Source organism: Convolutriloba macropyga, chromosome 3 (assembly GCF_964194025.1).
Source record: "Convolutriloba macropyga chromosome 3, txConMacr16.3, whole genome shotgun sequence".
NCBI classification, from domain to species: Eukaryota; Metazoa; Xenacoelomorpha; order Acoela; family Convolutidae; genus Convolutriloba; species Convolutriloba macropyga.
Window position 1 is genome coordinate 425,205 of NC_134470.1, and position 15,011 is coordinate 440,215.

Here is a 15,011-nt window from a genome sequence, read left to right on the forward strand (position 1 = left end):
AAAGCTAAGTCAACTACCGCTATAATTCCTCCCCAACCAAAACTGCTTAATGTCAACAATGAAAGCTCCGCGAAGATAGATACTAGTTTGGAAATTAAAATTTCGGGTGTACCAGAATTTTCCTCGCAACCGAATTCAAAGTATTCGGACATTATGCAGCATGAAATTAAAGAGACTCAGCGAATCATTGATTTTCTTGGAGAAAATGAAAACACAGTTTCGAATATCAGACGATTAGGTAAATTTACCAAATCAAGTTCTAAACCAAGATCGATGCTAGTGAGTTTCAACAATTCCTGGACGGTAAGAAAATTGCTTGCAAACGCTCATAAAATTAAGTACTTTAATCAAGACAATGGAACAAAGATCTTTGTTAGCAAGTCTATGACCAAGGAAGAGCAAATCAAAGAGAAGGAATGTCTAATCAAACGATATAAACTGATTAACGAAGAAGGATACCTGCGCAACAAATTTCGAATCTTCAACCAGAAACTCTTCTATGATGGGTCTGAAATTGAGGTTTGTCAATGGTGACTAAATGTGAATCAGGAGTCCGAATATCTCGAGTCATTTGTGTTCAATATACGTAGTATAATCAATCGAGATAAACGCACTAGACTTGCTAACTACGTAAAATCGAGAAGTTTAGACTTCTTCATGCTTACAGAGACATGGCTTCATTGCTCATTTCACGATAACGAACTCTTTCTTCCCAATTACGCAATATTTCGATCAGAAAGAAAAGCTGATAATAACACATCGAAACACGGAGGTGTTTTGATTGCTATCAAGAACATTTTTGTCTCCAGACAAATTTCTCTTTATACAAGCATTGATGGAGGCGTCCTAGCATGTTCTCTCAGTTTTAATTCTCGGGATATTTTACTTGTGTGTTTTTATGCCCCACCGAATTCATCGTGTCCCAGTCCTTATGCTATATCACCTCAAGATCGTTATCTACTGTTTGAGGAAATCTTTACATTGTCAAAAGTCCTTCTATTCAACAATTGTTTATGGTGATTTCAATTTGCCGGAAATTGACTGGCACGATTACTCAGCTAAGAACTCAGAGACACCGAAGTTTGTTGACCTAATCAGTTTTTACAGCTTTCAGCAAATTATTGATTTCCCTACTGCAGCATCAGGTATCCTCGATCTCGTCTTAGTAAACCCAAAAACAGAAGTTATATCCTGCAAGAAAATTAATCTGGACATTAGTTTGTTATCGAATCATGATGCAATTGCCCTTAAAGTTAGAGTCAGAAACCGAAGCTCCTCGTATCTAAGGGAAACAAAATCAAAGATAGTTTACAGCTTCTGTAAGGCTAGATTTGATGAAATGAATAAACAGATAACTGATTTACATTTTCATGGATTCTGTTGGAGTAACATTAATGTTCTGCTCGAACAGTGGTACGATTGGATTCGACCCATAATATTTGAAAACGTTCCAGAAAGGACAATGCATCGATCTCAATTATCACCGTGGATTAAACCGCCTACATCGAACGCAATTAAGCGCCTTGAAACAGCCAGAAGGAACAATGCAAACAAAATAAAGAAAATAGCAATGCTAGAGGGCATTGCTGAAACTATGATTGAAGAAGATAAAGAAGAGTTTGAATCAAATTTAGCAGCGTCCCGATCCACTGAAAAACTTTTCAAATACTACAGAAACTTCAAGTCAACCGCGATTCCCAGCTCTGTCTCCTTTAAGAACGAAATAGCTAATGATCCTGTTCGTCAGTGCTCTCTTTTCTCACAATATTTTGCTTCAATTTACAAAATTTTTTCCAGCTTCGTGCCGAACAATTCGCCCCCGTTACTACCTTTATTTACAGATTTTGACATTTCCCAACAAACGATTGAAACGATATGCGAAAATTTAGATATTCACAAAGCAAAAAGTCCGGACGAAATTCCTGCAATTGTATACAAAAGATGTTCAAGGGCAGTCAGTAAATCCCTAAGCCAAATTTTCAACAAAATAAAACAAAATAGTGTTTTTCCAGATAGCTGGAAAAACTCAGTAGTCGTTCCCACCTACAAAAAAGGTTGTATGTCCGATATAGAAAATTATAGGCAGGTTTTCCTTCTTACAATTGCATCTAAAATTTTTGAGCGTTGTTTGTTTATATGTCTTTACCGGCACTAAGAACCAATATTCCATCAAGCTCAATATGGTTTTCGAAAAGGTCGCTCTTGCGTCGTTCAACTTTTAGTTTACCTAGAATCTATCTATAAATCAATTGACTCAAAAGAAAATATTGACATAATTTATACTGATTACGAGAAAGCGTTCGATAATGTTGATCACGGTATTCTTTTAACAAAACTGTTCAATCTTGGTGTCCGCGGGAAAATTATCAAATTACTGCAATCTTACCTAATCGGAAGGACACAAAGAGTTAGAATCAACGGTCATTTTTCTGAAAGCGTCAACGTTACAAGTGGAGTTCCACAGGGATCTATTCTGGCATCTCTCTTCTTCGTAATCTACGTCAACGATTTACCTGAAACTTGCAGAGCTGTTGTTCCTCTCCTCTGTGCCGACGACGCTAAATTCATATCAGTTAACAAGTCCAGTCTTATCTGTCAAATGGATCTCACTAGAGTGATGAAATGAAGTCAACAACACAAACTTCCCTTAAACGTTGAAAAATGCTCTCATATCTCAATGTCTAATTCAATGCATCACTTCAGTTTCTCCGGAACCTTGATCGAAAAGGTACACATACAGAAGGATTTAGGAGTTTATGTAACAAGTGATCTTAAGTGGGACATCCACATAAAAAAGTGCGCGAACAAAGCGCTTGGAGTTCTTTTCATGTTAAAAAGAAGCTCACCACGCCTAACTCCGTCAGCTAAATTAAACTTGTATAAATCTATGGTATTGCCCGTTTTGTTATACGGAAGTGTTTGTTGGTTTGCTAATGTAACAAACACAAAAGTACTTGAAAGTGTTCAGAAAAGAGTTTGAAATGGATCAACAACACGAGGAATAACAATTATAAAGAACTACTTTATAACAGTCGTATCTTACCGCTTTCTTTATATCTACAATTACAGGATTTACTTTTTCTTTCTAAATGTCTTACGAGTCACGTCAACTTTAACATTGACCAATTTGTCTGCATGAGGAAAACCACACGCTCATTACGCAGCGACAACGTTCTGAAGTTCGACCATTCAAAACCACGTCTGGAAATCTGCCAACAAAGCTTCTTCTATAGAACTTGCGCTCTTGTGAATAGACTTCCCAAAGTTTACAATTTGGAAATGCAGCGGGTTTAAAAAGTCGACTACTCAAATTTCTGTGGCATCATTTTGAAACGAGTTACAACGAACTAGTCAGCGATACGTGGAAAATTTAACAACAACCATGGACAAAGAAAAGGGACACAGTCCCCGCGCCCGACGACACCGAAGGGCCAAATCCCTATTACTACTACTACTACTACTACTAAAACATTGACCACCTGGCCATAAAGACCCGCCTAACGTTTTAATTACGGAACTTTTTTACTGATGACAAATCAACAAGCAAAATTCAGAAACGCGTTGAAATTGTTATGAGATACGATAGAAACATGTTTGAAGGGACTAAGAGAACATCGACCATATTTCATGTTTTAAACTGTTCATTTTTCAAAAATTCTTTAGTGCTCTGATATCATGCGCTTTTAAAAAGATGGTGATCTGGATTAAAGTTCCCTTCAGCGTTGTGGACCTTCCTCTAATGTCATTTTCTTGATTTTTATCTCCGAAGTTAAAGTTCATTATGCTCAAGATAAGTTCAGAATTGTACTATGAATTTGACCATGAAATCGCTACTAAGTGGCATGATCAGAACTCTTGTCATAGAAAAATTCACGCCAAATTTTGTGATTCGGTACTGATATTATGAGACTCAGATCCGAGTCCTAATTTATCAATGAGCTATTTTCGGAACCAGGAAGATTGTTGTCTGGTCATGGCTGATCATCAACTGAGTGTGTCTAATAATGGGCAATTTTAAACGAGAAAAAAAACCAGGACATTATGTTGAGCGACGTTATTGCCTGATCCCACATAATTTTACCGGAGTTGGTTTCAACTTGGCCAGTTTCCAACGCGCCAAAATCAAACAAAACTGATTAACAAGATATATTGTGATAAACCAGGTTGAAGTTTTTTTGATTCCACACCAGGATCATAAGGTTTCTTACTGTCCCTAATTGATTTCTTCGTAGAATCCTAGCATGAAACAAGAGAAAAATTAAGTCCATGTATGATTACTAAGAAATCATTTATGATCCTAGTATAATTACCAATAAACAGGCATCCTTTTCTCATCAAATTACGTTTCTTGTTATTGATTTATTGCATCCAAATAGTCACATACAATATATTAAATTTAATGCCCTATGATTCCTCTCTACAGGATTTTTTGGCATCAGTCAATGCTTTATGCACCATATATGACCTTGTATGATTTTTCTGAATTTTTTTTGATTTTTACCAAAAATGAAAAATTAAAATTTTTTTCTGCGTTCAGCTTTTTTTAATCTTTTATGATTTCAAAAATTGATATTTGAGTTTGTTTGACCCCTAGGAAATTTTGCAAAATATATGTGACCTAGTATGACTACTACGAATCATATATGACGTAGTATGACGTCAAAGAAAGTTGCATGATTGTTGACTTTTTTAATCAGATGACATTGTAACAATTCCTTCAAAAAAAGCGGTAATATAAAGTTTTGAAAAAGATGGGTTTGGCAACTCCAGAAAGTATTTGAAAAACTATTCTTTTTCTCCCTATAAGCAACTGCGTCAGTATTGCTTATGTTACTTAACATTGATGAAGCAAAACTTTATTGAATTCTTTTTGCTGTTTATTAGTTCAAACCATCAATTAACGTTAATTTTTGACATAGATTATCAGCACCATGGGAATTGGAGTTCATTTCTAGCATTTTTGTTAATTAATCATTCTGTTAAAAAGTTGTACTCTGAATTTTGGGATCAGTTAAGCTTCATTTCTGTCTCTTACGGTTTTAATTAACAAATAAGAGATTCCTCAAGCAATTCAATTGATAACAATCCTGGCTTGCTTTTAGCAGAAATCGTCTTTGGTTTTCCGTCTCTGATTGGCAGTTTTGTAGTCAACCAACAATAATTGTTGTGTAGTTTCCAAATCTGACAATTTTGAGAAGGTTCTGAGCTTTTTTGGTGGCTGGCATATCAAATAATTTTAAAAATTTTGCTTAGAAGGAGAGACAAGTAATTATCGGATGTCAAACCATAAATCAATTAATAATTGAATGGATTCAATTTGTTAGAGATTTTGAGAAAAATTAGTAAGGGTTATAATACATTCAAAGGAAAGTACAACAACAATTACGTAACTGGATCCCTAGTAAACCTACTGTGAGTTGGCATATCGTTGTTACACCTCCCGAGTGACTCGGGATATCTTGAATACTCCTCGCGTATGACTTTGTAGGTTATAAAAACATCCCTTTTGTGAACCCAAATGTCGTGCATTTACCTCACACCCAAGAAACTGTACAAGAAACCGTACCAGGAAACCCAGGGGCACATCCGAAGCAATACCATGCACATAACCTCCTCCCCCCCCCCCCCCCCCACCCCCACCCCCCCCCCCCCCAAACCCAAGCACCCACATGCACCCAACTCCAATTCCAAATTGGCTGTGTTCAGCAGTGTAATAGTTTACTGTATTGCGCCTAAGTTTAACAATAATTTTCTCGTAATGTGTCTTGACTGCTACACAGTTTCAAGCTTTTTCGACATGAGTGCCAATTGTCGAATTTCTCGAAACTTTGAAGATCCTCTTTTAGCCAGTTTTTTCCTTGAAATTATCCTAAACATAATGAATAATTGTTTTTTGTTCCCCTGAACAAACTTTTTTGGCGATGTAAAAAATTATTCCTCAGTGGTGTCACAAGTTATAAATGAAAAAAACAGGTTTTAGAACTAAAATAGTCGCGGTGTTGATTCGGGCCAACAAAAAGCCCCAAAAGATACACAAGACTTTCCAAATCCCATTATATGAAAATTATTTTGTATAATATACCTGTGGAAAAAACGAAGTCAGGCCAGAATAATTTTAATGAAATTTTCAAATTAATCTTTTCAATGATTACATTACGGGAACTACCTGTAGTTTTCTTTTTACCGATAAATAAAACCCCAGTGATTGTGGAATTTTTATCGTGTAAGATCTGACAAATTTCTGACAAAACCATCTTGCTAATAGCCTGTAAGGGGATGCATCTTCTTATAAGATCTTATAAGACGTTTATCAGATCTTATACGATAAAAATTCCTCTTATCAGATCTTACACGATAAAAACTCCTCTTATAAGATCTTACACGATAAAAATTCCTCTTATAAGATCTTACACGATAAAAATTCTTCTTATAAGATCTTACACGATAAAAATTCTTCTTATAAGATCTTACACGATAAAAATTCTTCTTATAAGATCTTACACGATAAAAATTCTTCTTATAAGATCTTACACGATAAAAAATTCTTTCTTATAAGATCTTACACAATAAAAATTCCTCTTATAAGATCTTACACGATAGAAATTCCTCTTATAAGATCTTACACGATAAAAATTCCTCTTATAAGATCTTACACGATCAAAATTCTTCTTATAAGATCTTGCACGATAAAAATTCCTTTTATTAGATCTTACACGATAAAAATTCCTCTTATAAGATCTTACACGATAAAAATTCCTCTTATAAGATCTTGCACGATAAAAATTCCTCTTATTAGATCTTACACGATAAAAATTCCTCTTATAAGATCTTACACGATAAAAATTCCTCTTACAAGATCTTACACGATAAAAATTCTTCTTAACATAGCCGGCAGATTAAAATTCATTCCGCGATAAAAATTCCGTTTTACCGGAACTAAACCGAATCCTTTCAGTCTCTCAAATTTTAGATATAGCACACATAAAAGAACCTCAAAGATCTTTCAGTTCCTATCAAAAACAATTTTTCAATTTTATTTTCAGATTTTTAATTTGAACTCAATTAAAACCAAAGTAAAGGTTTCAGTAATCATTTAATAATTAACGTAATTCGAATCCGTAAAGGATTGAGAGAACTTTCTTCAGGCAAAAAATACTGGGAGACCATTTTTTGTCTTTAAACTGTGTGAAAATTTCCGTGGGAGTGCCGTTCTGCTATAGGTTGACTTTAAAACGGATTAGAAGGTTGAGATAACTGATCATTTACGATTTTCACCGCGTACACCTTGAATCAGTGAAAAATGTTATGTTATCGCAGAGCAAAACGTTTGATCGACATTTTTACCGAAACTTTGTTTTTCATCAGTCTCAATATGATATTTAAGTTTGTTTTCCGTGGTACTTGCAACCCACTCAGTTGTTTTGAGAGTTAACTATTTTTTTATTAACGATACAAGTTTTATCTTGGTTGAGGTAAAATTCTAGCATTTTAACACTAGATGTATCCGAGATGCCTTCTACAACGTTTCTATTTCTCTGAAAATTGGCCCACCTACAAGGTTTGTCTCTTTGAAGTCGGTAGATTTGAAAAAAAACAAAACTTGCTCTTTGTTAAATAAAAGTTTTTGTTATTTCAAGACATTTTTTGCGAAAATATATTTTTTGATTTATGATTTGAGGCAAAAATTCCACTTATACCATTTTTTTAAATGTTGCAATTTTCAGTCCCAATTTTTAAAATGCTTTTTAATTGTCTTAAAAATTGAGAATCAACTGCTTACTTTTTGAATAAATTTTTTCATCAGATCTTACACGATAAAAATTCTGGTAAGAGGAATGTTTATCTTATAAGATGTCTTATCAGATCTTACAAGATAAAAATTCTGATAAGAGGAATGTTTATCTTATAAGATGTCTTATCAGATCTTACACGATAAAAATTCCTCTTATCAGATCTTACACGATAAAAATTCTGGTAAGAGGAATTTTTATCGTGTAAGATCTGATAAGAAGAATTTTTATCGTGTAAGATCTGATAAGATCTTACACGATAAAAATTCTTAGTCAGCATCTTATCAGATCTTACACGATAAAAATTCCACAATCACTGAGGAAATTACGTAATTTTAGTTGGTTTGCCATGCTGTGTTTTGCGTAAGAGAGTGTGCTTTAAATCATACATTTATGACTTCAATCATTTTTTTCAGAAATAATTTGCTAAGATTTTTACTGTGTTGAATCTTACAGCGTCATCAGCATACTGCATTTTTTTGCAATTTTTAATATCAAGTCCTTTAGGCGAGCATTAAACCTATATCCACAAAATGGACTTACTTTTTCGGAATTCTCTCACAATTCAACCTAATCGGTTTCTTCATCTTGATAATACACTTTTCTATTAGTTCTTTCTGAATACAAAATGTTGGTTGAAGTCGGGGAAAAACCATAAAGTAAATATTCTAATTGTCAGATCTACTGTTTTTATGGTGCACTATCAATGGTCATATATGTAGAGAAACTCGATACGATTTAAAATAAAACTATCTGTCAAACGAAATACAAAAAGTGTTGTCAAATTACTATTGTAATATATAATGTCTTAAAAGCAGTTTTTCATCATTTGGTTCATTTGAACTCTCTCGATAAACCTGGACAGGTTGATATTGGTCTGTAATTTACGAACTTGTCATTCTTCATTCTCTATGCTATGTATGAGATGCAGTACTATATGTTCAGCACCTGAACATGGCTAATTGCCATACAGCCCTCAATCCGAGCATGGCTAATTGCTTTTCTTTTTCTACACTCAATTTGAAGAGACTAATGAACTCAAGTGTTTTCCCTACAATGTAGTTAAAAACCACTTTTATTATAACACACCCAAAACCGCTTGAAATTGGCATCGTTATTCGATAAGGCACCGAATATTCGGATTTTCATGAATGCATGCTTATTGAGCATATCTAGGTTAAAATCTATCAAGTAGAAAAGAGTTGAATGAAAAGATGAAATAGAGAAATCAAGATAAAAGGAAACATGCATTACCAAACAAAACCGTAAAAGTTTTGTTTTTAAATCAAACTAAAAAGGTCTCCCGACCCTCTTCAGTTGGAGGTTTTTGATAAATAAAAGTTTTCAGAAATACTGCAGAAGTTGAGTAGTTTCCCTCACTCTGATTTCTATGGTTATTTTTTAGTCTTATGACTGACTGGCTCAGTAGTGTATTAAACTGATAACTGATGAATCTTTGCTGATGTACTCTGATACTGAGACCCGGCGGCCAATTAAGACTATTTTTGTTTTCGGAGCCAAACTCTCAAGGCTTGGGGCGAAAAAATTAAGGAGGCCATCTATTTACCATTTTTGAGGACAAAAACAAATTTAACTGGCATTCTTTATTTTCATTTAATTTTACATTCAAACAAAAGGCTTTCGATACAACTTATTTCTTATCAAAACCTTCTAGAGTTTCAACCAATCTCTCCAAAATTTCTCTAAAATGGAAGGCACAATTTATCTAATATTTCTTAGCTTGTAATTGCTTTGTCATGTCTCTGATCTGTCATATATACAACCTATGACCATATATTTGGTCGGGGTTTTCAACAACAAAATTTTTTGGTTAAATTGTAGTTGATTTGGTTCTCAACGTTCAATTGTAGTTTCCAAGCAATCAAAGACAGAAGTTTAAGAAAAGAGAGGCAGGAGTTCAAGCTGAAGTCAAATCTTCAAAACAATAGAACTTAATGTATTTAAAAAATTTTCACAAGAAGTTAAGTTGTGTCACTCTGATTATAGTCAATGGCGAGAAACTAGGATAGACCAAAATGCCCATTGATCGCTGAAAACACAAAGAGTGAATTCAAAATTGAGAGCGAAATTGAATTTGAAACTGATTACAAACGGATGCTAATACTACTAATAAAAAAGGACAAAAACTTAAACAATACATCGAAGTCCTAATTAGTTGAAAATATTTTTCTAAAGTTTTCATCATGGACTTGTTTTAAAGATTAGTATGTACTTTGAACACGAACGAGGCAAAGTCTGGATCTTGACTTTTTTTGGTCTGCCTGAGTTTTTTCATAACTTGAACGAGCCAAAACCTGGATAACACCTTTTCTGGTCTGGACGGGTCTTTTCATTAGGGTTTTTGAACGAGCACCTGAACTCACCGAACATTTGAACGAAACAAAATCTAGAATAATGGCATTTTCGATCTGGCTGAGTATTTTCATAGTCAAAAATTGAGTGCTGGATGAGTATTTTCATGTCATTTTGAACGAGGACCTCAACCTGGGAACGATGTTCGGTTGAATCGTATGTAAATGAGGCATGGTTAATCGTGCTGATTGTACATCCTAGCTACTAATAAAAATAATATATCCAATAATAAAAGAATTAATTTTGGAAATTGTTTCATTCCGAATGAACAAAAGTTTGTTTCCATAACAATTATGTGTGAACAAGTTAATGCTTTTTTCCGCGTCTATAGCGCATTTTGAAAGTTGCTGGTATTTTTGACTTTCCCTCTCACATATTTTCCACTTTTCTCCAGCTCCTAATCCAACTTTTCTGATTTTTTCCCATGCAGTGAGTTTTTTGTTTAAAGTTATCGAGGAAAAACGGGGGAAAACTCGACGCAAAATTACTACTGGAAAAAATGAGGAAATGTAAGAATAGGCAACATTCTCACTGGGAAAGGTGGTAATAGTAAGTGTACTCACGATTTTTGGGAACTCCTCAGTGATTTCCAGGAAAAAATGCACTGGGTGCGTTTTAAAGACTATCAGAGGCAGGGCTAGTATTACAATTACTAGATATCACTATATAGGAGTAAACTTGTCAATTATAGATGTTTACATCCTGTCAGGGAAAAACAAAAATCTTCAATATCAATCTAATGCTTTTTCAATCCACTACCCACCTATATACTCAACCTGATAATACATACCTGAGACATATTAGCTGCAGACCTAACTAGAATTTTTGTTCCGCCGCTGTTTTTCTGTTCTTCTTTAATTTGAAACTCAATTTTGTTCTAAGCCGAAAGCGTGCGGCCTTTTCAAATAAAGAAAGCAATCAATTAAGAGCTTATTTTAATAACAAATTTAATCAGTATTGACAGATGAAGTTATAAAAATTGACTTCTTAATCAGCGTTTTTAAAATTAAATTCCTAATTTTTCGCCTCACCGAAGAAACGCAAAAGTACTCAAATTTGACCGCTCAAGCCTAATTTTAATTAGAAAAACGACAGGCAAAAATTGGTTTAATTTTGATTGTTTGTTTTAATTTAAGCATTGGTTAGAGAAATAGGCTATTTTAAGAAAAAGCTCGTTTAAAACAAACGCCCCAAGTTATAATTTTTTGGTTTCTCCCGTTATAACAACCCATTACTGGTTCTGAAACAAAAAGCACAGCCCCATTGACCGAAAAAATAAATGGAATTAAAATCTTGTTTAGTAGGAAGAGTATTGCTATAACGTTAATGATTCTTGTTCCAACCTACTTTAGTGGTGGCGAGGAACTATATACTAAGATGGTTTCTTTTCAGTCAGTTTTGGCCGATCGATATAACCATCGTAGAAAGTTGTGAGGGGTATCATTAGAAAGCCCCTCCAGACTAGAATATAGAATTAAAAACATTTCTTTGAATTTCGTTTCTTACAGGGAGTCATTGGTACTTTAGTTTTTGTGACCTTTCCGCCGATTACGTTGAGTTCGTTCAATTTTTCCCTATTTTTGTCGCCAATTTCGTGAGTTATGCTAATATATGTTAAATTTGTTAACCGCAGTGTTATCGGTTTTACTTTCACAGAAAAGGGTTGCTTTCGAGTTTTTTGGCTAGAAAAATTTAGCCCACATTTTTACATTTGCTGGAAGTAGACGCATAAAACATCTGAGGAAAAAGAGCTCAAGAAAGTTGCAGTTATTCTCCCGCTGGCTTTTTTTGAGTCTTCTGGAATTATAATATTGCAAGTTTTTCGCAAAACTAAACTCAAGAATTATAAAAAATGCATTATATTACTTGATACGCTGGAAATTTTGGTATGAAAATTGATCTACACGCGCAGCAAAATCAAGGTTGATCTTGATCTGACCATTCATCTTTACAATAAAAAACTTTAAACTGTTCAGGCGCGACTCTTTTTCAAAACATTTTTGTATTCGTAAGCTTTCTTGTTAATTACTGACTAGAATTTCAAATCCCGGATCAAATAATTGTTTTGGAAAAGAGGTACCCAATGAACATATATTATGGTTTCGGAGTTGAAATTATGAATTCTATGTCTATGACCAAATGTAGTCGTGAAATTTTAGGGACTTCTTGTGTTTTGCTTTCGATTGTTACAGATTTTGTAGTCCAATGACTTAATGTCACCAATCAATGATTCAATTGACTTCTTTATGAGGCTAGACAAGGACTTCAGCTGTTATCGATTGTCTCTTATGACTCTGAATGTGTTTGTTTTTAGAAAATGTCGGTGAACTTGAGGGAACTTTGCCCAAATTTCATATTGTTTCCCCCGACTTCTGGCGTAGTCTCAGTAAAGACCAGCCAAAACCCATTTCCTGTGACATATCAAATACAAACTGCAACGTTTTTTTATAAATGGTCTCCGGGTTTGGAATCTTCTGTTTTTGATTTTTTGTATTTCTGAGCGTAATGACACTTTTTATAGGCTTATTTTGTTTCCTTGTGAAATAATGACATAAACGACAAACCCAAAAAATGCATAATTGTAAAACCGCACAGCGTTCAAAAAATGCTCTAGTGAATGCATTAATTGCTTTTGTTGTATAGTTTATGCCGCCTAAGCTGAGACACATTTCTCTTGCAATTAATACTGCTCTATTCAATTTTGCCTGTGCTTTTCTTTTTTTTGTTGTACAATACATACATGATGATCATAGGCCTCAATTGCTTCCCCATAACTTATAATTCAACATTCGTGAAGGTTTCAGTTTATAGCTAACTGTTTTAATGACTTTCAAGTGCACTTATTTTTCTCCTTCATGCCCTGCCTTTTGCTCTCATTTCCGCCACCATAGGACCTGACCTAATCAACATGAAGTCACAATTATTTTTTGTTCCTTCAATTATTAGTTTCATTGTTGGCTATAAGTTTTGTCTGACGCAACCACAATTTTTCTTCATGGCCTTTCGAGTTGTACTGTTTGTACTTCTCAAGGCTGAGATGAGAAGCATTTGATGATTTACAAATCTTAGAGATTCTATCTCATAATCTTAGCGCCTTCGGCACTATGGTGGCATAAAATTGGTTGCCATCTTTTGGCTTTTGCCTGTATTTGTTGTCAGTTTGTAAAGTTGTGACTTAGACCCATTTTTGACAGGCCGGCACAATTGGCTTGCCAAAGCGTTGCAAGTTAAACAATCTCGTTAATTTAGAATCTTATGTCTGTTATGAATTTTGAAAATATGTTTGGTGATTTGATTTTTGCCATGTTTTTAAATCATTTTTCTGTTGCTTAGTCTCTTTTAAGACAGGTCACATTCCGTTTGCAGAGAGCTTATGCTTATTTTGTATAACGGTTTATTTTAAACCAATTGTTTCTTGGCTTTGTTTTTACGAAATTTCCTATAATGTTTGCGAACTTGATATTTTTGTACACTTTGCAGGGTTTTGTTGTCTTTTTAAATAATAACATTGATGGTAGGTCCCATTGGCTTTGAAATCCTGGGCAATCAACAATTTTAAAGTTTTTAGTGCCAAACTCATGGTTTGATCGACTTCTCGACCATTTTGTGCAAAACTTATTTAATTTTTTCTACTTTTGCCGGTATTTGTTCTTCGTTTTGTAGTCGCATGGCGTACAGTGGATGATGGCTGGTCTCAAATGTTTTCTATGGAAATTTCAATGAACTTTTTATTGATTTAAGCTAATATCTAATGATAATGTAGCTTGAAATGAATTGTTTTCAAAAATTGAAGCTTTTTTCAGCTTCACTTCTTTTTGATCTTTTGTCGACCTGTTACCAGTCTCATTGATGACAAGTCCCTTATCTTTTCTAATAAACTATATGTTAATTTTTTTGTTTAGGTTTCATCTGACGCAAGCTTGATTTCGTAATTAGTTTTTTAATATAGGCATCAGGTTTTGATCCGAACTATTGTTTGCTTTTTGATTTTTTTAATTCTCTTTCCTATCAGTCCTATCAACAACAAATTTCATCGGTCCTCTGACGTGGCATTGTTTTTTTCTGTTAGTGGTTTGTTGAATGATATGTATCTTTTGACTATCTTCCTCATTTGGTAGCCAATTAAGTCGAGGATGCGTATGGGCGAGGTCGGAACATTATTTGCAAACGCACATTACCGAGCCTCTTGTTTTTTCTCTTCTCGCAAGTGAATTTTCTTCATTGAACTTTCGATTGAAGGTCTCACCGTTAAACCATTCGATTTAACGAGAAACATTTCGAGAAGTTTATGCATTTTAATTTAGTAAGGCTAGTTGGGCCTGACGGGCTTGGTCGCGGAAATGCAGCCCAAGGCAACCAAAACTTAATCTGGACAGAAAATGCTCATACCCATACATAGGTATCGGTCAGTTTGCTCTGGTCGCTGCCTTATTTCTGGTATCGCTATGAAAAAAGTCCTCTACTCTCTGTGGAGAGGTAACATTAAGAGAGCAAGCATCCAATTAATTATCATCCAACCGAACTATTTAGACTGATCAAAGCCCTGCCAAAAGGCCAAAAAACTATAGCCAGTACTCTACAAAAAACTTTCAGTACTGATTTCAATTGACTAGCATCAAATTGTAGGACGATTAAGCAAACATTAAACGTTAGACGATTAAGCAAACACATGAGATTTGATTACAAAATGTATTGTTCTTAGATTTGACGATTTTTGTTCTTTAAAAATAGTAAAATTAGTTTGAGCTGAATAACGGACATAAAATTTGAAACGTTCAAATCATATATCTCTTCCTGTGATTCTACATGTTTAAGTCCGTCTGGCCCAGTGCAACCAAAGTCTGTTCA

The 15,011-nt window shown here is 34.3% G+C and overlaps 1 protein-coding gene across 3 annotated transcripts in view; it reads right to left on the bottom strand.

Moving 5' to 3' along the window:
* Positions 1-15,011, bottom strand: part of LOC142336768 (uncharacterized) — a 65,956-nt gene that overhangs the window by 18,826 nt on the left and 32,119 nt on the right. Inside the window, exon 1 of one of the 3 annotated variants that reach the window (XM_075385680.1) lies at positions 10,954-11,060. The exons of the other annotated variants lie outside the window; for them this stretch is intronic. Within the exon in view, the coding sequence (XP_075241795.1) occupies positions 10,954-10,962 (9 nt within the window). The 5' untranslated portion in view covers positions 10,963-11,060. Of the gene's footprint in view, positions 1-10,953; positions 11,061-15,011 lie in introns of those variants that run through there. 3 annotated transcript variants of the gene reach the window in all.